General features: G+C 47.3%; 1 protein-coding gene across 1 annotated transcript; it reads left to right on the top strand.

Annotated features, from left to right (window-relative positions):
• Positions 1–10,389: 10,389 nt before the first annotated feature.
• Positions 10,390–11,276, top strand: LOC123403441 (thionin BTH7). Its single transcript, XM_045097381.1, has 3 exons — positions 10,390–10,706; positions 10,806–10,874; positions 10,966–11,276. Exons 1-3 carry the CDS (start codon positions 10,463–10,465, stop codon positions 11,064–11,066), a joined length of 414 nt encoding a protein of 137 aa, XP_044953316.1. The 5' UTR covers positions 10,390–10,462; the 3' UTR covers positions 11,067–11,276.
• The last annotated feature ends 12,338 nt before the right edge of the window (positions 11,277–23,614 follow it).

Genomic DNA, 23,614 nt, shown 5'->3' with positions numbered 1-23,614 from the left:
ACTCGGCTTTGAGCTTTTCCAGTTCAACCAGAGCCAACTTATATTTTTCTTCCGACTGAGTTCGGGCATCTTGTTGGTCAGCCAAGTTTTTCCTTAAGTCGACCAGGGCCAGTTCGGTCTGGGCAAGGCTTTCCTGTTCAAAATTTAAAACAAAGACAAGTCTCAGAATTATTGCAAGGCAATATCCCTGACACTTGGGGGCTAATGTATAATTTCTCAAGGGAAATTATACAGAAATCAAGACCCAGCTCATCATTTTACTAATGACCCGGCCCCTGGGGGTTACTGGTCGCAACGCTTTTTAAAAGACCCGGCTCATCATTTTACTGATGACCCGGCCCTTGGGGGTTACTGGGAATAATACAGAGTATAAAGTTTACCTCATGCTTGTTATTTAACATCTTTAGCAGATTCTTTTCCATCTCGTAACTCGCTTCCAGGCGACTTGCGAAGCCAGAACAGAGCTCTTTAAACTCCAGACCTGCATAGTCAGAAAGTTTCGCCTTGGAAGGCCCAGACTCGGGTATTGATGGAGAAGGGGATGCTATATGTTTGGAGAGGATTGTCTCTGCCGGCTTGGAGAAACCAAAACCAGTGATGACCACAGCATCTGGGTCATCAGCTGTCACCATTACGACCGGTGATCTAGGGACATCCGTTGATCCTTTGGGCGACTCAGGAGGGTTTGCTTGAATTGACGGCTCGTTTTGACTCGGATCTTCTTGAGTCGGAGTAGCTTTCCTTGGAGGTTCAGAAGTGGCGTCTGGGATTGATCCACTGGTCTTCCTCTTTTTGGCTTGCGCCCTAATGAAAGAGATAGGCGTGTCAAAAAATTAAAAAGAGTATTATTCTCAAGGGTCAGGACAAGGAACTTACCCCGGGACTTGGATCATTGGTGGAAGGGTCGACATCACTGAGTCGCCAGAAGTGGGGGGAGAATCCTGCAGAATTTGTACATCGATAATACTGGCGGGTTATGACTGTGATCCAAAGCAGCACGAACGATGGTTGCTCAAATAAGAAAAGGAGGTACCTCGCTTGGTTTTCTTTTGTTCCTTGTTGGCAAGCCAGGTGTCAGGTCGCCAGAATGACTTCGCGTTTTCCATTTCGAGGCGTGCTGCATTTTCTTCAGTAAGAAATTTGGGTCCAAATGGGCATTTGGATGTGAGAGAGGTACTTTCCCACATATTCGCCGGGCCGGCTTAGGTGGAGAAGGAGATGAATCGGAGGAGACGGAAATTACCTCGACAGAGTCTTCCTGGCTCTCGTTATCTTCATTATATTATAAGAGGAGCGAGAGATAAATAAAAGTTAAAAGGTGATAAGTGGCGAGTGAAAATGAGGACGGATTGGTACCTCTGAGAGTGCGTCGCCAGCTTGAGATTCGTCGACTTCATTGCCTTTGCATTTGTTTTTCTTGGAAGGCGGCTTAGCACTCTTCATGGCTTGTTTCTTAGGTCTCCTAGACCAGAACTTGTCGCCTTTCTGGAAGAGGATATGGCATGAAGTCATGATGACAGTAAAACAGATGAAATAAAAGTTGAGGGCGAGTTAGCTTTGGTTACCTTGGGTGCCGGGTTAATCTTGCAGAAGGGCTTAAGGCCGATTTGGCCGCATTTCGCTGCAGGTTCGCCGGTCAGCTTCTTGATGATGGTGACGATGTCTTTTTCTGTTAATGCTGTGTGGAAGTAGCATTGGGGATGATCCAGAGTACCGTCAAATTCGCACATCAGGCCGTCTCGGCGGCTCAGAGGAAGGATCCGCCATTCGACTCAGCAGCGAATCAAGTCAACCCCGGTGAGACCGTTGTTCATCAAGGATCTCAGTTCGGACAGAATTGGGACGAATTCCGACTCTTCCTCCTCGGTGAGCTTGTCGGGGAGCTTGAAGTTGACTGGAAGGCGGCTTGGCCTGTAACCCTGAAGTTTGTTTTCGCTGGCAGGGGATGTTTCCTTGCAGTAGAACCAAGATTCACCCCAGCCTTTGGGATGGCTAGGCATAGTGAGTGCAGGGAATGGACTGTCCCTGCGACGCTAGACGTTGACCCCGCCGAGTTCCAAACTGGGCAATTGTGGAATTCCGTCTGGCGATTCAAGTGGAAAAAGTACCAAAACAGAGGGACGGAAGGCTCGATCCGCAAATAAGCTTCGCAAAGGACTTGGAATTGACTTAGGTTGCTTATGGAATTGGGTCCCAAATCCTGGAGTCGGACGTTCATAAAATTCAGGGCGTCTCTAAGGAATTTAGATCCGGGCGGTTTAAAACCCCGTTCTAAGTGTTCCACAAAAACTACTATCTCCCCTTCCTTGGGGTTGGGTAGGTCTTCTCCTAACCCGGTACGCCATCCAATGACGTCTTGAGGATCCAAGCAGCCCGCTTTCACGTAATTCGCCAAAACAGCATCGTCAACTTTGGTGGGTAGCCAATCACTCTTGAAAACGGCACCCATGCTAGAAATAGGCAAGAAAATGGTATTACATGTCTCGAACATTTACTGTGTGAGTCGGGACTAGCTTCTGCTTAACCCGCCGGATTGGGAGGCCGGGTTAGGCTGATGTAGCGACCTATCGGAGCAGGGCTATTCTCAGAAGCGACGCTACTGTGGGTGGTAAAATTTATTCTCTCCGAAACGCTAAGGGAAGGACGAGGTTTCCAAACAGCTTTTTGCAAACAGTGAAAGAGGAATGGATCTATTCAACAGATATAAAAGCTTACGGACGTGGCTAGAACATGAACGATGTGTGATCAGGATGGTGCCTTATGTTTAAAAAGACTAGCCTGTTTCAAAAATTCGCAAGGGCACAGATGGATAGAAGTGTTCGAAGCACTGGGTGCCCTAATGGCGCTCGGACTAATCAGTTCGACAGCTAAGATGGTAACGAGCATAGAGCTTCGGGACTATGGCAATGGCGGCAGCTAGAAACAAAAAAGTAAATCTACCCTTAAAGAAGGGGAAACAGCGACCTAACCTGGAGATCTTGGTCGAAGACCCTCGGCGGCGGTGGAGCCTGGCGACGGCAACGACGTGCGGGCGGCGCTCGAGCTCCTCGAACGGCGCCGGAGCTCTTCGAACGGCGACGGCTTGCGGGTGGCGCCGGAGCTCCTCGAACGGCGACGGCTTGCGGATGGCGCCGGAGCTCCTCGAACGGCGACGGCTTGCGGGCAGCACTGGAGTTCTTCGGACGGGGGTGGAGTTCGCGGCCGGCGGCGAAGCCTTCGGGATGCGGAGCGTGTTCTTCTCGCTGAGATGATGGTGGAGGGATTGACGAGACTGGTGGGTGGCCGGTGTCAGCCCTGTCCCTTCCGCCTATTTATCAGGACGGGCGCGGGGATCGAGGCATTATGAGCGGGAACCTTTGGGGAAGGAAAGATTCGCCATGATGACGTCCGGAAATTTTGGGATAATGACGCATTAAAAGATCCATTGGGATTGTGTTGGAGTTCCCGAAAATCGAGGGCTAAGGAAAGTACTGACGGGAAATGCGTTGGCGGCTCAGAGACTTTTGCCGGTACCAGTTGGCGAGTTAAGATTTCTGGTGTACGGAGGAACACAGAGGAGTGAATCGCCTTCGACTAAAATGGAAGCATTGGCGTGAAGATTCAAGTCAATTTGGGGCCTAATGTTGGGGATATTGCCTGCTAAAGTGACCCGGCAAGTATGGGTCGGGTTACTGTTAAGGCGATTCATCCTTTAAGGCTAGTTGGGCCTCAGCCCGGGCGGTTCAAAGTTGCAGGATGGTTATGATTTACGGAAGGACTCTGGGTTTGGCAAGACGGCGACTTAGAGACCGCGGTGGTCACGATTTGTAAAAAAGAAGGGACTCTTGTAAACCCCAAGGCTTTGACCTATATATAAAGGCGAGTCTGGAGGGGGAGAGGTAGGTTAGAAATCATCGAGTGCTAGGTTTAGGCGAGTTACGCCTTCCTTGTAATCGAATCCACATCAATACATACAAAGCAGGACGTAGGCTATTACCTCTTCTCGAGGGGCCGAACCTGGGTAAATCGCCGTGTCTCTCCCGCTTAACCCCTTTGAGTCGCCACCAAGGTGCGATGGCTCCAGTACTAAGTCCTTTCACGAGGACATCTGCCGTGACAAAACCACGACACCTTGTCTTCAACATCAAGACATCCAATGAGATCCTAAACAGAGAACTGTTGTCTCTTGTATTTCAGAGAGGTAACAAAATTGTTCCACGAAGGTCAAACCTTGGCAATGGTGCCTCCGTCCACAAACTTGTTCGGTGCTATCCCACAGACAACAGCGCCAGAAATTGACACGTTGACAGAGGCTGGGCTTGCGTTGGTTTTTCCCTTGAAGAGGAAATGGTGATGCAGCACAGGAGCAGTAAGTATTTCCTTCAGTTTGAGAACCACGGTATCGATCCAGAAGGTGGGTCTCGTCAAGTCCAGAGTACCTGCGCAAACACAAACAAGCTTGCACCCAACGCTTCAAAGGGGTTGTCAATCCCTTCAAGATTGTTTGCAAAGTGAGATCTGAAGGCGGAAGGTGCAACGAAGTAAAAAAGTGCAAGGCTGAAAATATGGTGTGGAGTAGACCCTCGGGGCCATAGTGTTCACTAGAGGCTTCTCTCAAAATAGCAAGTATTACGGTGGGTGAAAAAATTACTGTCGAGCAATTGATAGAACCGCGCAAAGTCATGACGATATCTAAGGCAATGATCATACATATAGGCATCACGTCCGAGACAAGTAGACCGATACTTTCTGCATCTACTGCTATTACTCCACACATCGACCGCTATCCAGCATGCATCTAGTGTATTGAGTTCATGACGAACAGAGTAACGCTTTAAGCAAGATGACATGATGTAGAGTGATAATCTCAAACCAATGATGAAAACCCCATATTTTTACCCTTGATGGCAACAATATGATGCATGCCTCGCTTCCCCTTCTGTCACTGGGTGAGGTCACCGCACGGTATGAACCCAAAACCAAGCACTTCTCCCATTGCAAGAATCATAGATCTAGTTGGCCAGACAAAACCCACAACTCGAAGAGAATTACAAGGATATGAAATCATGCATAAGAGAGATCAGAAGAAACTCAAATAAGATTCATAGATAATCTGTTCATAAATCCACAATTCATCAGATCTCGACAAACACACCGCAAAAGAAGGTTACATCGGATAGATCTCCATGAAGATCATGGAGAACTTTGTATTGAAGATCCAAGAGAGAGAAGAAGGCATCTAGTTACAAGCTATGGACCCGTAGGTCTATGCTGAACTACTCACGCATCTTCAGAGAGGTCATGGTGTTGATGAAGAAGCCCTCCGTGTCCGAATCCCCCCTCTGGCAGGGTACCAGAACGTGCCCCAGATGGGATCTTGCGGAGACAGAAGCTTGCGGCGGCGGAAAAGTACTTTCGATGGTCTCCTGATTTTTTTGGATTTTTAGGGAATATATAGGCGCAACCCCTAGGTCAGGGGACGCTCAGGGGGCCCACAAGCCTGGATGGCACGGCCTCTCCCCTGGTCGCGGGGTGGGGGCTTGCGGGGCCTCTGGGGCTCCCCTGCCTTGGCTCCCAAGCTCCCCGATCTTCTTCCGTTCCAGAAAAAATGTTTTCAGGGATTTTCTTCCGTTTGGACTCCGTTTCAAAATCTCCTCTGAAAGGGGTCAAAAACATGGAAAAAACAGGAACTGGCACTTGACACAGAGTTAATAAGTTAGTCCCAAAAAATAAAAGGCATGCAAAACATCCAAAGTGTGACAAGATAATAGCATGAAACCATCAAAAATTATAGATACGTTGGAGACGTATCATCCGGCAACACAAACTTGAAGTACTCAAGTTCCTTCGCGAGAGATTGTATATCATGAGCTTGTTGAACAACACGGCGCTCATCGGTCTTCTTGTAGTCATAGAATTGTTCCATGACATATAACTGGCTGCCCCATAAAGAATTACGAGAGGCGGGGTTCCGCATGCCTGTTGTTCCTTCTCACGGTGCATGCCGGAAGAAGGGATGGAGAATACTTGGTGGTGGCGGATTGATCTGGAACGGTGCAAACCCATATGTTGTGATGACGGCTAGGGTTGGCAGGAACCTCACCTATATATATGCGCGGTAGGGTGAAGAGACGTGGACGGACCCACGTCCGAGTCCGTTACAGCCCAAGAAACGACGTCTCAGATCGTGGTTAATCAGTTAAGGACTCTCTGTTCCTGACCAGCAAAAATAAGCGTGTAGGTATAAGCTCGGCTCGTCTCAATCCCGCAACCCGCGACGCGTCGTGACAAGGCGTGGCATGGCGAGGCGGCCAAGGAGGAGGAGTGCGCGAGTGCCTCTTCTATTCTGACTCTCTTACAAGTGCTTGTTGTTTTCCCTTGTTCCAATAAGAGTCGCTATGATGAATCTATTTGTACCCTTGGCCAACTAATATAAATGTTCCATGTATATATTATGTGATACATTACATTGTTTACATTTTCCCATGTTGTTTCCTATAAATCAATAATTTTAGATAAAGACCATACATTTTGCCATGTTGTTTCCTATAAATCAATAATTTTAGATAAAGACCATACATTTTCCCATAAATCTATTTGTTTCCTATAAATCAATCAAACATTATTTGTGTTTTGCGCCTGTTATGAAAACTATTATCGCTGACCGATGAGGGGTGGTCGGTGGACACATACAACTTTGAATGCTATCTTGCTGGTCAATCAAGAGCATATAAAACCACCAAATTGCCCACTAAACATATAAAAATATGTAGTATTCTTGGGCAGTTGTATACACAGTTTGCCGATGACCCAAAACGTCACACAATAATCGGATGTCCAGCCTATTTCTCGCCTTCATTCTATTTCGTGTTGAGCAGCTTGGACGTACAATTATAGTCTTGTGTGCCCTCACATATTCTTCGTTGCAAATGGGAGATATGACTTTCCACTAAAAACAAAAGGAGTGTGAGAGAAAGTTCGTTCATATTGTATATTTAGTTAATAAATTTCAATCCAAATATAAATACATTGACCTTGGCCGTGTTTCGCACACGAAACATCTCTAAATTAGTTACAAGATTTGGTTTTGTGTACAAACCAACTCTAGTAATATTCGGAGCTGGTTGTTAATATGAACTAAATTTAGTATTTCTAGATTCGGAGTTAATTACTTAAAAAAATTAACGGACTATAAATGAGATGTCCAAGGAAATACCACTGAAAACCCTATATCTCCACCCACCCCTTCATCACATCCTCTTGGTCCCCAAAGTTAGGCTCTCTCTACCGAGAACCCCTTTGACAGGACCTCAATGTTTCAGGTACGCAAAGTTAGGCTCTCTCTACCGAGAACCCTTTTACATGACCTCCATGTTTCAGGTCTGCAAAGATTTGTCAAATTAACCATTGTGTGATTAAAAAATTAAAATGATTTACAAAACAACTGTTGCGGATGGCAATATTTTACAGGTAGTGTTGTCAAAAAAAATGACATGACATATATGCTGTAAATGAGGGACTGTGGCTGATAGTGTAAAATTTCATGCAATCATGGAGTCATTAACACCATGAGACTGATAGTGAAGTATCTATGATAAAACATGAAAACAATTCGTCATGTGACACTGTATACTGGGGCATGTCACATGTAGATTTCTCTATTCTAATCATTCTTTAGTGAAAACGTCAATGAGCCAAGATTTAATTAAGTGCGAGCATGCATTATAATTTTGTTGTTTCTTTGAGAATAGTTATGCAGTGCATTCACATGATAGCAAAGTGAGTAGGATGGTGGACGAGAACTAGGTTGAGGCAGCCATCATGATATGGTTCTTGGCTTGTTGCTACCATGTGCATGTCATGTTTGTCTTAAGTATCAATTCGTGCATCCTATGGACCACGTGACTAAGCTACTTGGCCATTTGTACACCTAGATAGCGCAATAATGCTTTGTGAACCATCTTCAACAAAACGTGAAACATGCAGAGGGAAGTGGAAAAAAAATTGCACACCTAGATGGAGCAATAATGCTTTGTTCCATAATGTGTTCTCTCTCATATGAATGTGATTTTCTCTATTCATTAATGGTGTATGCAGTAGTTACCGGGAAGATTTAGTTTGTTTTTTTTGAGTTAATTACACCAACTCATACATAACTATTAGTATTCTTCCATAATTATTCTCTTCCATAACTCATACATAACTGTTAGAATACATAATTATTTTTGAAGATGTAATTTGTTGAATGTGCACCACCTTCAACAAAACATGAGGCATGCAGAGGCAAGTGGGAAAAGAACAGAAAAGTTTGCACACCTGGATGGGGCAATAAAATTTTCTTCCATAATGTATTCTCTCTCGTCTGAATGTGGTTTTCTCTATTGATTAATGGTGTATGCAGTAGTTATTGGGAAGATGTTATTTGTTTTTATGAGTCATAACAGAACAGAGGGAGTACTGCTAGGTTATCCCTCATGGTCAATCCAAATGCATAGTTTTGACCACACAAATGTTATACTGATAAATGCATCGTAGCTGTCGTCCTAAAACTACTCCATCGTAGCTGTCGTCCTCAAAAACTACTCCATCGTAATTCCTAATCAACCAAACATGAGACATGCAGAGGCAAGTGGCAAAAGAAAAGAAAAGTTTGCACACCTAGATGGGGCAATAAAATTTTCTTCCATAATGTGTTCTCTCTAGTCTGAATGTGGTTTTCTCTATTGATTAATGGTGTATGCAGTAGTTATTGGGAAGATGTAATTTGTTTATTTGAGTCATAACAGAACAGAGGGAGTACTACTAGGGTATCCCTCATGGTCAATCCAAATGCATAGTTTTGACCACACAAATGTTATACTGATAAATGCATCGTAGCTGTCGTCCTCAAAAACTACTCCCGCCATCACGGTTTACAAGGCGTGCTTGGATGATATCTAGAACCTATGTAGTTATCGATTGGCTGTGAGATGGGCTAAAAAATAGCATCAATAATACTCATGCGCCTAATGAGATGAGAAATTAACACGGCGCATGCATGCAGGAGTAGTACTAATTGACACGGCGCATGCATGCATGTCTATTGTGGAAACACATGTAAATTTAAATGTGTCTTCTAAACATGACGGAGTGTGGTACCGACCATGAATTCGTAATTAATGGGCACTACGTACATTCTACTACTATAACTGATGCGGAGATGATGCGCTCCTCTGTGATATTTTTGTGAAATATCTGCTCCTCTATGATTTTGAAAGAGAACGTGTTTGGTAACGGAGGAAAATACGAATATAAAATAGGGAAATAGGCTAGAAAATCCCACATTGAACAGCAACATATGATCATTATTTAAATTATGTATGAAATAGTCTATGGATATAAAAGTTCAATAATTAGTAACTACCTATGACCATTATTTAGTATGCAGAAGATTATTGAGTGCATGGTTGAAAGAAAGAGATGGAAACAAAAGGGTTACGTCCACCGAGCATGGTATGGATTAGTTGGGTAATGGGTCTACTAGTGCCGAGAGTAGACAAAAGCAATGTTGTCTTTCAGCTCACCTCCACTATTCATCACCTCCATTATTTCGGATCACGGAGTCATCACCTCCACAGTTGTGATGTGCCTTCTCTAGTGCAGAAGTGGCAACTTGACTTGTAAACTTGGTTGCTCAGTAGAAAACATATTATGTATTGCCCCATCCAGATGTCCACAGGGCTAGGTCACATCGTCGAAATGATGATAAGGATTGAGTCATCAGTCCTAGCTGGTGCGTACACTGAAGTACGGTAGCTGCACTTAGATCTAGGATCCTCGATATGAAATTTCACTCTCCTATGCCATGACGATACTGGACATTTGCACAAATTAATATTCACAATAGAGAAATCATCTTTAACGTAAATCAAAGCAAACGATATGCCCTCTTTCACTAGGTCTGCAAGCCAGATGCAAAACTGAAAGTTAACCAAGTCACCAGCTTGGCAAGCAGATGCAAACGCTGAAATTTAAATGACCTTTTACAAATTTAAGTCATCGTTGTAAATGTAAGTCACCAACTTGGCCATGAATTCATAATTAGTGCGCATTGCATTCTATTAATATAAGTGATGAGGTGACGAGGCACTCCTCTATGATTTTTGTAGAGTACGTGCTTGGTAACTATTGTAAACGTGCTGGTCACTTAGTAAACTTTCAAATCATGCAAGACCACTGTGCATGGCTACGTCGGTTGAGTAAAATAGGCATGCATGCATGAACACGTGTGACACAACGAACGGATAGATTTGCACCAAAAATAATATCCATGTATATTCAAGACTTCCAATTATTGCAGAAATTGAGTGGTGCCTAGCTATGTCCAACACTCATAACACACCGCCATACCTCTATAAATAGGAGTCTGGCGTTGTAGGATTTCCATCAATCCAACGTAACCATTTCTCATTCTACTTGAGAAATTAAGGCCAACCAGCCAACCATGGCAACCAACAAGAGTATTAAGAGCGTGGTTATTTGTGTTCTCATATTGGGTTTAGTTCTGGAGCAGGTCCAAGTAGAAGGCAAGAGTTGCTGCAAGAACACGACGGGCAGAAACTGCTACAACGCCTGCCGTTTCGCCGGTGGTTCCCGACCAGTCTGCGCAACTGCTTGTGGTTGTAAAATCATAAGCGGCCCAACATGTCCTAGGGACTATCCTAAGCTGAATCTTCTCCCTGAATCCGGTAAAGAGATATCATTTTTATCCTTCCCAACTTGTTGATAATTACCTACTAATAGAAAATTAATTATTTGCATACTTGTGGTTCAAATTACTTTTGTAGGTGAACCAAATGCGACTGAGTACTGCACAATTGGATGCAGGACTTCCGTTTGTGACAACATGGACAATGGTAATTTTAATTGACCAGTTTTATTTTTATTTTTACCGGCAGAAAAAATATTGTGTTTTAGACATACATAACCTCAACTATTTTGTAACAGTTTCCCGTGGCCAAGAGATGAAATTCGACATGGGACTCTGCAGCAACGCATGTGCCCGTTTCTGTAATGATGGTGAAGTCATTCAGTCTGTTGAAGCCTAATCATGCCTTCTTGGGCATGATTTCTATGGCCAAGGTCGTTTTGTCATTTTCTGTTCAACAATCTTGATACCAAGGTCGTTTTGTCATTTTCTGTAATGATGGTGAAGTTATGTATTTCTGTTTTTTCCCTCGTTCCAATAAGAGTCGCCACGATGAATCTATTTATACCCTTGGCTTAATATAAAAGTTCCATGGATATATTATGTGATACACCACAATTTTTAAATTTTTTAATGTTGTTTCTTGTATATCAATTGTTTCGTATTAAGACCATACATTTTGCGATTATATTTACGTTCGAACATATGAGCTATCATGTTTTTACCGTGAAAGTTTTCTCCACTAAACATTAATTAGGCGTTACATGTTATATAGGAACACGAAGGGCCATCAACTGGCTAGTCGAACAGAATGTTGCTAACAGGAAATTAATGGTCATCACCAACATGTTTAGCATATTTTAGGAGAACTATGATCACTAAGGGACGAGGGGCGGTCGGTGAAGACATATAAATTTGATTGCTATCTCGTTAGTCCACGACGAGCGTATATAACCACCAAATTGCCCCTTAAATTATGAAAATTTCTAGTGTTATAGGGAATTTGTATATATTGTTTCGCGATGAAACAAATCGTCACACAATAATGGGATCGGCTATATTTTTGTGTCAATGGTATTTTCTTTTGAGCATCTTGAACCTAGCATTATAGACTTGTGCTCCCTCATATTGTGGCCTTGTAATTGGGAGACATGGCTTTCGACTACAAACCAAATGAATATGAGAGTATGTTCATAGAATCACTTTAAGTAATAAAATATAAATCAAAATAAAAAACGCAGTGGCCTCGGCCGTGTTTCAGTCACAAAACTGATCGAAATTAGTTACTGGAGATGGTTTTATGTACAAACCAACCCTAATAATAGTCATAGTTTGTTTCTTGTTCACTGGATGTATCTATGATAAAACTTGAGAAAAAATCTTCATGTGACTCAATATACTGGGGCAATTCACACGTATATATTTCTTTATTCTGAATATTGTTTACTGAAAATGTCAATAGGCCAAGATTTAATGAACTGCGGGTATGTAATATAAATTTGTTTACTGAAAATGTCAATAGGCCATGATTTAATGACGCTCGCTTAGCTGCAGGAACATGTGTGTTAACCTCGATAGGCATAAATAAGTTAACCGTGAAGGACAACAACGTATACACCATAGAGGATATATTTTTTTCTTGCTGGAAAGGGACCATAGAGACGTAAGAGACAAGAATAATAGCATCTCTAGCAGGCCCCGTACAGTGCCCCGACCCATAAAATAATCGTCAAAATACGGGTTCGGAAAAAGTTGTCCGATCAAACCCCTTAAACGCGTCGGACCCGTAAATATTTTTGCGTGGCGTTGTAAAATTGCCACCCCAACCCGCGAAAACGCAGATTCTCCCCTTTGCGCGGACGGCGCCCTGTATATATCAAGAGCGGTTGACGGGTGAGACATTTCAGCCCACGCTTTTCCCCCCTCCCACCACCGTCGGGCTGGCTCCTACGATTCCGGACATATCAGCCGCCGGGATCATGTCGGTGGGCCACCACAGGCACGGGATTGACCCCTACCCCTTCCTACTGCCTCGGTCGGTCGAAAAGTTGCAGATCGGCGACTGTTTGTCGTGCCTTCCACATCTGACATTTCCGGCCGCCAACGGTTGCGCCAAGCGATGGATTGGTCGCGGAGCACTTCGCACAGCGCCGACAAAGCCATGCAGGTACTAGTTTATCCTGTAGTTGTCGTCGTTGGTTTGCCGGAAAGGACTCGGCTGAACGTCGAACGAGCTCGGTTCTTGCCCAATGGCTCACCGGCTTGCCGATGCCATTTATACAGTGCGACGACTACACAGAGAAAGTGTTGTGACTCACACCTGTCATGCGGCATCACCTCGGATGGGTATTCTTGAAATGCAATAACAACGGGTTATATTCCTTTTCAGTTCGACAAAGATTTGGTGAATCACTATGTATCCAATGCCTTTGAAGAAAATAAAGAAGCAAAAAAATGCGTTTTCATGCTCCAAATTGAAATGCAAATAAGTGACTCAAATTGAATGCAAGCCAGATACAAACACTGTAAACTTAATCACCTTTTACAAGTTTAAGTAACCATTTCAAAAATCAAATTAAGTCATCATTTATAAATCTGAGTCACGAGCTCAGCCATGAATTAAAAATTAGTGGGCACTGCATTCTACTACTATAAATGGTGAGGTGAAGAGGCAGTCCTCTATGATTTGGTCACTCGTTTTACTTTATTAACCAAATTTATGGTTAATAAGTACTAGAGGGAAAGGTTGGGACTGAAGGCGCATCAGAGTACACCACCATGACGAGCAGTTGCATTATCCTGTCCGAGAGCGGGTTCAAACTACCGCAATGCTCGTTCAAAAAACTACCTCTAGCTTCTCCATTTGAAGAAATGGTGTTGCCTCCTTCTCCTCCGTGGACTATGTGAATGTCCAACAAAAAGTCAAATAAAAATGTGAAACACGCACGGACATAAAACCTAGATCAACAGGTCTACTAAGAGAAGAATGCATACGTGAAACACGCAATACAACTTTCTAGGCTCCTTATCCTGTTGGTGTTTCAATAGCGACTCAGGATGACGATGGGAGGCAGCGTCCTACTAAAAGATCTAAGCAATAAGACTTCCATATAATAAAGAATCCAAAGTTGTTTTGGCTGGCTGGTGGTTCACAATTTCTCTAAAGTTATTAGAGATTTGAGCATGGTCTCTGAATTTTTGAGATGGTCCCTATATGGTCTCGACCAGGCGGTTGGCGTGTAAATGTGATCTAGTACTCTGTTCAATCCATGCAGTGAGGGCTGCAGTAACCAGCAGCGATGTTGTCTTTTAGCTCACCTCCATTATTATGGACCAAGGATACTGTTGTGGAACCATATGGTGATGTGCCTTCTCTAGGGCCGAAGGGGCAACATGGAAAATTGGTTGCTTAGTAAAAATATATTTACATTGCCCCATCCAGACATGCTAATGGTCATGTAGGTAGCTGGGTCACGTGGTCTAGATTCATTCATCAGTCCTAGCTGGTGCGTACAACGAAGTAGTGAAGTTGCACTTGGATATGAAATTTCACTCTCTTACTTCATGACCATCGTAGCTTGCCAGTACCAAAGACTAGACATTTTCACAAATTAATATTCATAATATTTTGTTTTAATGTAAATCTTGCATAAAATATGTTGTTCAAATTTGGAAAACTATATGCCCTCTTTCACTAGGTTGGCAAGTCGGAACACTGAAATTCAATAAAGTCACTAGCTTGGCAAGGCAAGTCCAAACACTCAAATTTAAGTCACCATTTACAAATTTAAGTCATCATTTACAAATCTAATTAAGTCATCCTTATAAATGTAAGTCACCAACTTGGCCATGAAATCATATTAGTTGGAATTGCATTTACTACTATAAATGATGAGGTGACGAGGCGCTCCTCTATGATTTTTGTAGAGTACGTGCTTGGTGTATGACGATGGAATTGCACGATGTATTGATCAGGTGCAACCGCACGTATATATGATGTACATGGTGGGCCACGACCTCAACTATACAGAATTAGGAGGTGGGCGTAATACACAATATGCACCCCCCCCCCACGCAGTCCAAGCGTCGACGTTGCTGACGCAAAGACGTCGTGCGCAAGCCTTTGGTCATGATATCTGCAAATTGTTGCTTTGTAGGAATATGGAGAACACCAACGTCGCTAAGAGTGACCTGATCCCGAACAAAAAGAATATCAAGCTCAGTGTGCTTGGTGCGGCGATGTGGACTGGGTTGGCGGAGAGGTAGACCGCCAAGACGTTGTCGCAGTAGACCACTGTCTCCTTGGTGACCTGACACGAGAGATCAAGAGGAAGATGACGAAGCCAGGAACACTCAGCGACAACATTCGCCATGGCACGATACTCAGCCTCAGCACTTGATCGGGAGAACGTAGGCTGCCGCTTGGACGACCACGAGATGAGTAATAGCCCAAAGAAGACACAGAAACCCGAAGTGGATAACCTTGTGTCGGGGCAGCCAACCCAGGCAGCCTCGGTGTAGGCGGTGATTTCGGTGAAGGCGGAGGCAAACAACGTGATGCCCAAGTCCACGGGGCCATGCACATAGCGTAGGATCCGCCTTACAGCGGCCCAGTTAACGTCCCAAGGAGCATGCATGTGAAGACAGACCTGCTGGAAAGTGTGCTGGATCTCTGGAAGTTTCTGTGTGAGGTACTGCAGAGCGCCAACAATAGAGCGATAGAGCAGAACATCCGAAACAGGAGAAGCGGAAGTGGCGGAGAGCTTGGTCTTCGTGTCGACACGCGTGGTCGCGGGTTTGCAATGAAGCATCCCAGCATGGTCAAGAAGCTCATGAGCATACTTCCGCTGATGAAGGAAGAAGCCATCAGGACCACAAATGACCTCAACACCTAGGAAGTAGTGCAAAGGACCCAGGTCCTTGATGGTGAACTCAGCACGAAGACGGTCAGTGAGCCGACTGAGAAGGCCAGGTGTGCAGGCTCTTAGGATGATGTCATCGACGCAGAGGAGCAGATATGCAGTGTCGGCGCCCTAGTGATAGACAAACAGCGAGGTATCAGAACGTATAGACTGAAACACGAGTTGATGTAGGAACACCGCGATGCGCTGGTACCAGGAGCGAGGACCCTGCTTGAGCCCGTATAACGAGCACAGAAGTATGGACACATGATATGGAGACGTCGGATCAACAAATTTCGTAGGCTGCTGACAGAACACCTGCTCTTGAAGGTGACCATGGAGAAAGGCGTTAGAGACATCCATCTGGTGTATAGGCCAGGCACGAGGGACCGCAAGCTAGAGGACGGTGAGGATCGTGCCAGGCTTGAGGACCGGAGCGAAAGTGTCAGTGAAGTGGACGCCAGCACGCTGGCGGAAGCTGTGAACTACCCAACACACCTTGTAGCGAATGAGGGTACCATTAGGACGGAGCTTGTGCTTGAAGACCCACTTCCCGGTAATCACATTAGCGTGCTGGGGTCGGGGAACAAGCTGCCAAGTCCGATTCCGCTGCAATGTGTCAAACTCCTCCTGCAGGTGGTGGAGCGGGCGGGGCCGACGCTGCAGGTGCCGCCGTGTTTTGGTAAAATGGGCGTAACTTTTGCATACGACCTCCGATGAAAAAGTTTTTTATATGAAAAATCATCTACTCGAGAAGTTACATCCGAATTCAAGGGGCAAAGCCTGTTATCGATTTTCTAGAATCCTCAAAAACCTAAGAGAAAAAAAGTTATGATGCTTTTAAGATCTGGAGGCAAAAAAATTTTGAAAAAATAATGCAAAAAATAAATAAATTAGCAATGGCGCACTATTGCATGGTGCGCCACTGCTATTTTTCCACCTTCAGAATTCAACGAAATACAAAAATAAAAAACAAGTTAGCAATGGCGCACCATATGAATAATGCACCACTACTATTTTCCCGTCTTCATAATTCAAAAAAAATAAAAAAAATCAAAAAAATTAGCAATGGCGCATCAGTGAATAGTGCGCCTCTACTATTTTCCCGCCTTCACGATTCAAAAAAATAGCAATGGCGCACCAGTGCAAGATGCGCCACTACTAACTTGGGACAGAAGTTTGAAAGGGCCGACCAGCCACTTACCCCTTCATTCTTCTCCTCTTCTCCTCCACTCCATCTCCTCCTCTCCTGCTGTCCTCCACTCCATCTCCTCCTCTCCGGCGACCTCCTCCTCCTCACGGTGCTCCTCCTCCGGTGACCTCCTTATCACGGTGCTCCTGCTCCAGCGACCTCCTCCTCCTCCCTCCTCTCCTCCTCACGGTGCTCCTCCTCCGGCGACCTCCTCCTCCCTCCCCTCCTCCTCACGGTGCTCTTCCTTCCTCTCCTGCTCACGGCCCTCCTCCTCCTCTACGGCGACCTCCTCCTCCCTCCTCTCCTGATCCTGACGGTTTCTCCTCCCTCCTCTCCTCCTCACGATCTCTCCTCCCTCCTCCTCTACTTCCGGCCACATGTGAAGCTCCCCCGGCACAAAGAACGTACCAGATCCAGGTCGAGAATGAAATTTGAAAAAAATTCAAGCAACAAAAATGAGCAAAAAAACAAGCCAGATCTAGATCCAGATCCAAATTCAAAATTCAAAAATAGCAATGGCGCACGTTGGGGGTAATACGGTGCGCCACTACTATTTTCCCGCCTTCAAAATTCAAAAAATCAAAAAGATAAAAAAAAAAGTTTCCAGTGGTGCACCTGTATCAATAGTAATGTCGCACTACAAGGTGTGCCACTGTTACCTGTAATACTAATGGCGCACCAGAGGTGCGCCATTAGTATTTGTTACTAGTGGTGTGGTAATAGTGGCGCACCTATAGTGCGTCATTAATAGCAAAAACCGGTGCGCCACTAACAGCCTTTTTTCTAGTATTGAGCCAATCCACTTCGAATTAAACCCCATATTCTGCATGATCTTGATCATTGTCGAGTGTTCAATGGTGTCGAATGCCTTCACGAAGTCAAGCTTAACTAGTACAATCTCTTTTCGAGAGGCTTGGCATTGGTGGATGTGATCGCCCCTATTGAGGGGGTCTTATTGCAAGTTAGACCAGGTATGTGATCGCCCCTTGAGGGAAGCTTAGTGAGTGTTTGTTTGCGAATGAAATCATTGAAAGTGAACATGTCGTGGACATCTCCCCCTGGAAAGTTACGGTTCTCAGGAGCTCTAATGTAATTGAAGTCTCCAACTATCAACCAATCTTCAGAGGTGGGGATGTCAAGATCAAAAAGCCAACTTGTATAAAGAGCGTGGTGTTCCCATTACAGGGGCCATAAACATTAACTAGTTTCTAGTAGTGAGCTGATTGTGTTGATTTAAAGTTGATCCCCAGAGGAAAGCTTTCTTACAAGAAGATATTCCCCCAAAGAAACATTACTATTCCAGATCGTAACTAGGCCCCCCGACAAACCCCTAGAGGGAACAAACGCAAACTTGTCAAAATGTTTGGGGCAGTAAGTCTTGAGGGTTTTTGCATCAAACTGCGGCATTTTAGTTTCTTGCAAACAAATGATAGAGCAACCACTGTCACGGATTGCGTTCGAAATAGCTAGATGTCTTTAGGAGAATTAAGACCTCGGATGTTCCAACATATCATATTCCAATTCTACAAAAGAACCATAAGAAAAACTCAAGGGCAGTAGAGAGACTGAAATCAAGCGTTATCCGCAGCAGGAGCCGGCATCTCCTTGAGGAGCTCGCTATGTTGGGAATAAGTTTCAGTTTCAGTTGTTAGCTCTTCAGGGTTTTAGGTGTCGAAAGTTCAGTTTCGTCAGAGTCGTTTTCTGTCAGGTGTTGGCGCGTTTTGTGCGCCCACATCGCGAGTCCTTAGGAGAGCCGTGGGCTCGATCCAAGTCGTGGGATGGCACGACTTAGTCGGGATCGTGGCTATAGCCACGGCAAGTTTGTTATTCCTGCAGAATAAGAGGAAGAAAAGCACCAGAAAAGCAGTAACTTGGACACTGCACAAAACCTCTCGAGTTCATCAGTAGTTCATCTTCTTCCTACGCTGATTCCACCTTCGTTTTGATCACGAGTGAGTAGGGATTTAGCTGACAATTGGCATCAGAGCTTTGTTGATCCATACCTGTCGGAGGGATGCCGAAGATTGGAGGAGGCGACGCGTCGAAGAAGGCCGCCGACGGCGCTGACGACGCGCTGCCCAAATCCACTCTGTCCCTCCCGTGCTCCGGGCGCTATCTCGGCAGCGGCTCGGGCACGGCGTGGCCCACGCTGACGAGGACCAACTGCAACTCGTGGTCGCTGCTGATGAAGGCGATCCTCTAGGTGCGACACCTGTGGGACGTCATCGACACCGGAGTAGGCGACTTCGACGACGATCGCATGGCACTGGAGGCTATCCTCCGGGCCGTGCCGCGGGAGATGATCCCCATGCTCGCCGTCAAGGACACGGCGAAGGAGGCACGGGACGCAATCAAGACGATCCGAGTCGGGGCCGATCGTGTCCGCGACTCGAAGGCCCAGAACTTCCGCAAGCAGTACGAGGATCTCAGGTTCAAACCTGGTGAGTCTGTCGATGATTTTGGGTTGCGGCGGCAGGAGCTCGTCCATCAGCTGGACGTCCACGGCGACCCCATCGACGACAAGAAGGTGATTCTCAAATACCTGCATATCGTGCCGAAGAGGTACAGGCAGATGGCGCGATCGATCGAGAGTCTTCTCGATCTGAACACCATGTCCATCGAAGAGCTCATCGGGCGTCTCAAGGTCTGCGAGGAAGACGACGACGGCGAGCCGGCGGGTGCAGCAAATGACGGCCAGCTGCTGCTCACAAGGGAGCAGTGGCGCGCGCGTGAGAAGGAGGACACTCCCTCTAGGAGTGGCGGCGGAGGCGGAAACCGCCGCGACAAGGGACGCGGCCACGACGGCGCGCGTGACAAACCGCGGGGAGGCACAGGGGCTGCCCGCGATGACAAGTGCCGCTACTGCGGCAAACTCGGGCACTGGGCCCGGGAGTGTCGCAAGAAGAAGCGCGAAGAAGCCTACCTCGTGAAGGAGGGGGCGAGGAGGAGCCCGCGGCATACCTTGCGGCACAACTGAACCTCGTGCTCATCGTCGACGCTCGGGGAAGACCAGGAACCTGTCGACGTTCCCTGGTACCTCGACAGCGGCGCATCGAACCACATTACCGGCAGCCGCGCTGCTTTCGCTGATCTGGACACCAAGATCGTCGGCACCGTGCGCTTCGGCGACAACTCCATGGTCGACATCAAGGGGCACGACACGGTGGTGATCTCGGTGAGCGGCGACGAGCATCGTGCCCTCACTGATGTCTACTTCATCCCCAAACTCAAGACAAGCATCGTGAGCCTAGGGCAGCTCGATGAAAGCGAGTGCCCGTCTTCGATCCACGACGGCTACATGACGGTGTGGGATCGGCAGAACCGTCTACTCGCAAAGGTACCACGCTCGCCAAATCGTCTCTACAAAGTCAATCTCGAGATCGTGCAGCCTGCCTGTCTCTCTGTGCGCCGCGGTGACACGGCCTGGACGTGGCACGAACGCCTCGGACACCAGAACTTTGGCGCTCTCCGCACCATGTCCCGCAGCGGCATGGTTCGCGGCCTACCAGAGATCGGTCACGCCGACCAGCTGTGCGATGCTTGCTTGGCAGGGAAGCAGAAGCGCGGGTCCTTCCCGCAAGCGGCAAAGTTCAGGGCGACGGCGTGTCTGGAACTTGTCCATGCCGATCACTGCGGGCCGATCTCGCCGGCAACCCCGGCCAGGAAACGTTACTTTCTCCTGATGGTGGACGACTACAGCCGTTACATGTGGCTGGCGATGCTCACCACCAAGGACGAAGCGGAGATGGCGATCAGGCGCATCAAAGCAGCAGCAGAGGTTCGGAGTGGGTGCGTACTACGCACCCTGCGCACTGATCGGGGAGGGGAGTTCACATCTCGCTCCTTCGACGATTTCTGCGCCGACAACGGTGTCCAACGCCACCTCACCGCGCCGTACACTTCACAACACAATGGTGTTGTCGAGCGGCGGAACCAGACGGTGGCCGCCTCCGCAAGAAGCATGCTCAAAGGGAGAAGCGTTCCCAGTGCGTTTTGGGGGGAGGTGGTGACCACAGCGGTATACCTGCTGAACAGCTCCTTCACGCGCGCAGTGGACGGCAAGACCCCCTTCGAGCTCTGGCACGGGACGCCAGCGAGTCTGCATCACCTCCGCGTATTCGGCTGCGTCGTCCACGTCAAAACAACGCGGCCACATCTCAAGAAACTTGAGGATCGAAGCAAGAAGATGGTGTTGCTTGGCTACGAGCCAGACACCAAGGCGTCGCGGGTGTTCGATCCCCTGACCCAGCGCGTGCATGTCACCAGCGACGCTATCTTTGACGAAGCGGCGTCATGGAGCTGGGAGGGCGCCGACATAGAGACGCTGAACGGCGACTTCGACATCGCCTACACTCCACCGACTGCGGCCCTACGCGGCTCGGAGGGCACGCGTGAGGGCGCACCTGCCCCACCACCGAGCGCTCCAGCGGAGGCAGACGACGAGGTCGACGTGGAGGCGCCACCTGCTACGCCCCCGCCAACAGAGACACCCGCAACTCCTCCCATCGCTATATCGCCTGTGCCACCGCGTGCAGGGGTGGAGTTCGCCATGCCAGGAGCCGATAACACGCCTACTGCAGAGGAACGAGACCCTCCTATGCGAAGGTATATGACCCTGGCTAACATAGAAGAAGAGCTCGAGCAATATCTCTTCCTTGCAGAAGGGGAGGAACCTGCAACTCTTGCAGAGGCCCAGTCCGAGGCAGGGTGGCGTGCGGCAATGGCCGAGGAGATGGCCGCGATCAAGGAGAACAACACGTGGGAACTCTGCGATCTCCCCGCCAGCCAACGTCCCATCGGGCTCAAGTGGGTCTACAAGCTGAAGAAGAACCCGGCGGGAGAAGTGGTGCGGCACAAGGCGAGGCTCGTCGCTAAGGGGTACGCACAACGCGCCGGCATCAACTTCGACGAGGTCTTCGCTCCAGTGGCGCGCCTGGATTCCGTAAGCGTCCTCCTCGCCGTAGCAGCTCACCACAGCTGGGAGGTGCACCACCTTGACGTGAACAGTGCATTTCTGAACGGCGACTTGACGGAGGTGGTGTACGTCTCCCAGCCCCCCGGCTTCGTCGTCAGCGGCATGGAGGGAAAAGTGTTGCGCCTGAAGAAAGCGCTGTACGGCCTTCGTCAGTCAACACAGGCATGGAACTCCATGCTCGATCACACTCTTCGTTCACTAGGGTTTACCCGATGCCCCTCTGAACATGCTATGTACGCTCGCGGAGGAGAAGGCTCGCGTCTGCTTCATGGAGTATACGTCGACGACTTGATCGTCACAGCGTCAGCACACTGGAGATCGCCAAATTCAAGCAGGAGATGACGGACAGGTTCAAGATGAGCGACCTGGGCCTCCTGTCCTACTACCTCGGCATCGAGGTGACCCAGCAGAATAGCAAGATCACGCTCTGTCAATCTGCATATGCTGCCAAGCTGCTGGAGAAGGCAGGCATGGCGGACTGCGCTACAGCGCAGGTGCCCATGGAGCCGCGCCTGAAGCTTAGCAAGACAAGCTCAAACCCGCCGGTGGACGTGACGCTCTACCGCTCCATCGTCGGAAGTTTCCGCTACCTGGTGCACAGCATGCCGGACATCGCCTTCGCTGTGGGGTATGTGAGTCGATTCATGGAGAAGCCCACGACGGAGCACCTGAGTGCTGTCAAATACCTCCTCCGCTACATCGCCGGCACCAAGAACTACGGGTACATCATCCATAGCAGTAACAAGCAGCTCAAGCTCGTAGGCAATGATCATACATATAGGTATCACGTCCGAGACAAGCAGACCGATACTTTCTGCATCGACTACTATTACTCCACACATCGACCGCTATCCAGCATGCATCTAGTGTATTGAGTTCATGACGAACAGAGTAACGCTTTAAGCAAGATGACATGATGTAGAGGGATAACCTCAAACCAATGATGAAAACCCCATCTTTTTACCCTTGATGGCAACAACATGATGCATGCCTCGCTACCCCTTCTGTCACTGGGTGAGGTCACCGCACGGTATGAACCCAAAACCAAGCACTTCTCCCATTGCAAGAATCATAGATCTAGTTGGCCAGACAAAACCCACAACTCGAAGAGAATTACAAGGATATGAAATCATGCATAAGAGAGATCAGAAGAAACTCAAATAAGATTCATAGATAATCTGTTCATAAATCCACAATTCATGAGATCTCGACAAACACACCGCAAAAGAAGATTACATCGGATAGATCTCCATGAAGATCATGGAGAACTTTGTATTGAAGATCCAAGAGAGAGAAGAAGGCATCTAGTTACAAGCTATGGACCCGTAGGTCTATGGTGAACTACTCACGCATCATCGGAGAGGTCATGGTGTTGATGAAGAAGCCCTCCGTGTCCGAATCCCCCCTCTGGCAGGGTACCAGAACGTGCCCCAGATGGGATCTTGCGGAGACAGAAGCTTGCGGCGGCGGAAAAGTACTTTCGATGATCTCCTGATTTTTTTGGGATTTTTAGGGATTATATAGGCGCAACCCCTAGGTCAGGGGATGCTGAGGGGGCCCACAAGCCTGGATGGCGCGGCCTCCCCCTGGCCGCGGGGTGGGGTCTTGTGGGGCCCCTGGGGATCCCCTGCCTTGGCTCCCAAGCTCCCCGATCTTCTTCCGTTCCAGAAAAAATCTTTTCGGGGATTTTCTTCCGTTTGGACTCCGTTTCAAAATCTCCTGTGAAAGGGGTCAGAAACATGGAAAAACAGGAATTGGCACTTGGCACTGAGTTAATAAGTTAGTCCCAAAAAAAAGGCATGCAAAACATCCAAAGTTTGACAAGATAATAGCATGAAACCATCAAAAATTATAGATACGTTGGAGACGTATCAAGCATC

The sequence above is a fragment of the Hordeum vulgare genome, chromosome 6H, assembly GCF_904849725.1.
Source record: "Hordeum vulgare subsp. vulgare chromosome 6H, MorexV3_pseudomolecules_assembly, whole genome shotgun sequence".
Lineage (NCBI taxonomy): Eukaryota > Viridiplantae > Streptophyta > Magnoliopsida > Poales > Poaceae > Hordeum > Hordeum vulgare.
Note: the sequence above shows the minus strand (reverse complement) of the source record. Positions and strands in the feature narration are given on the sequence as shown.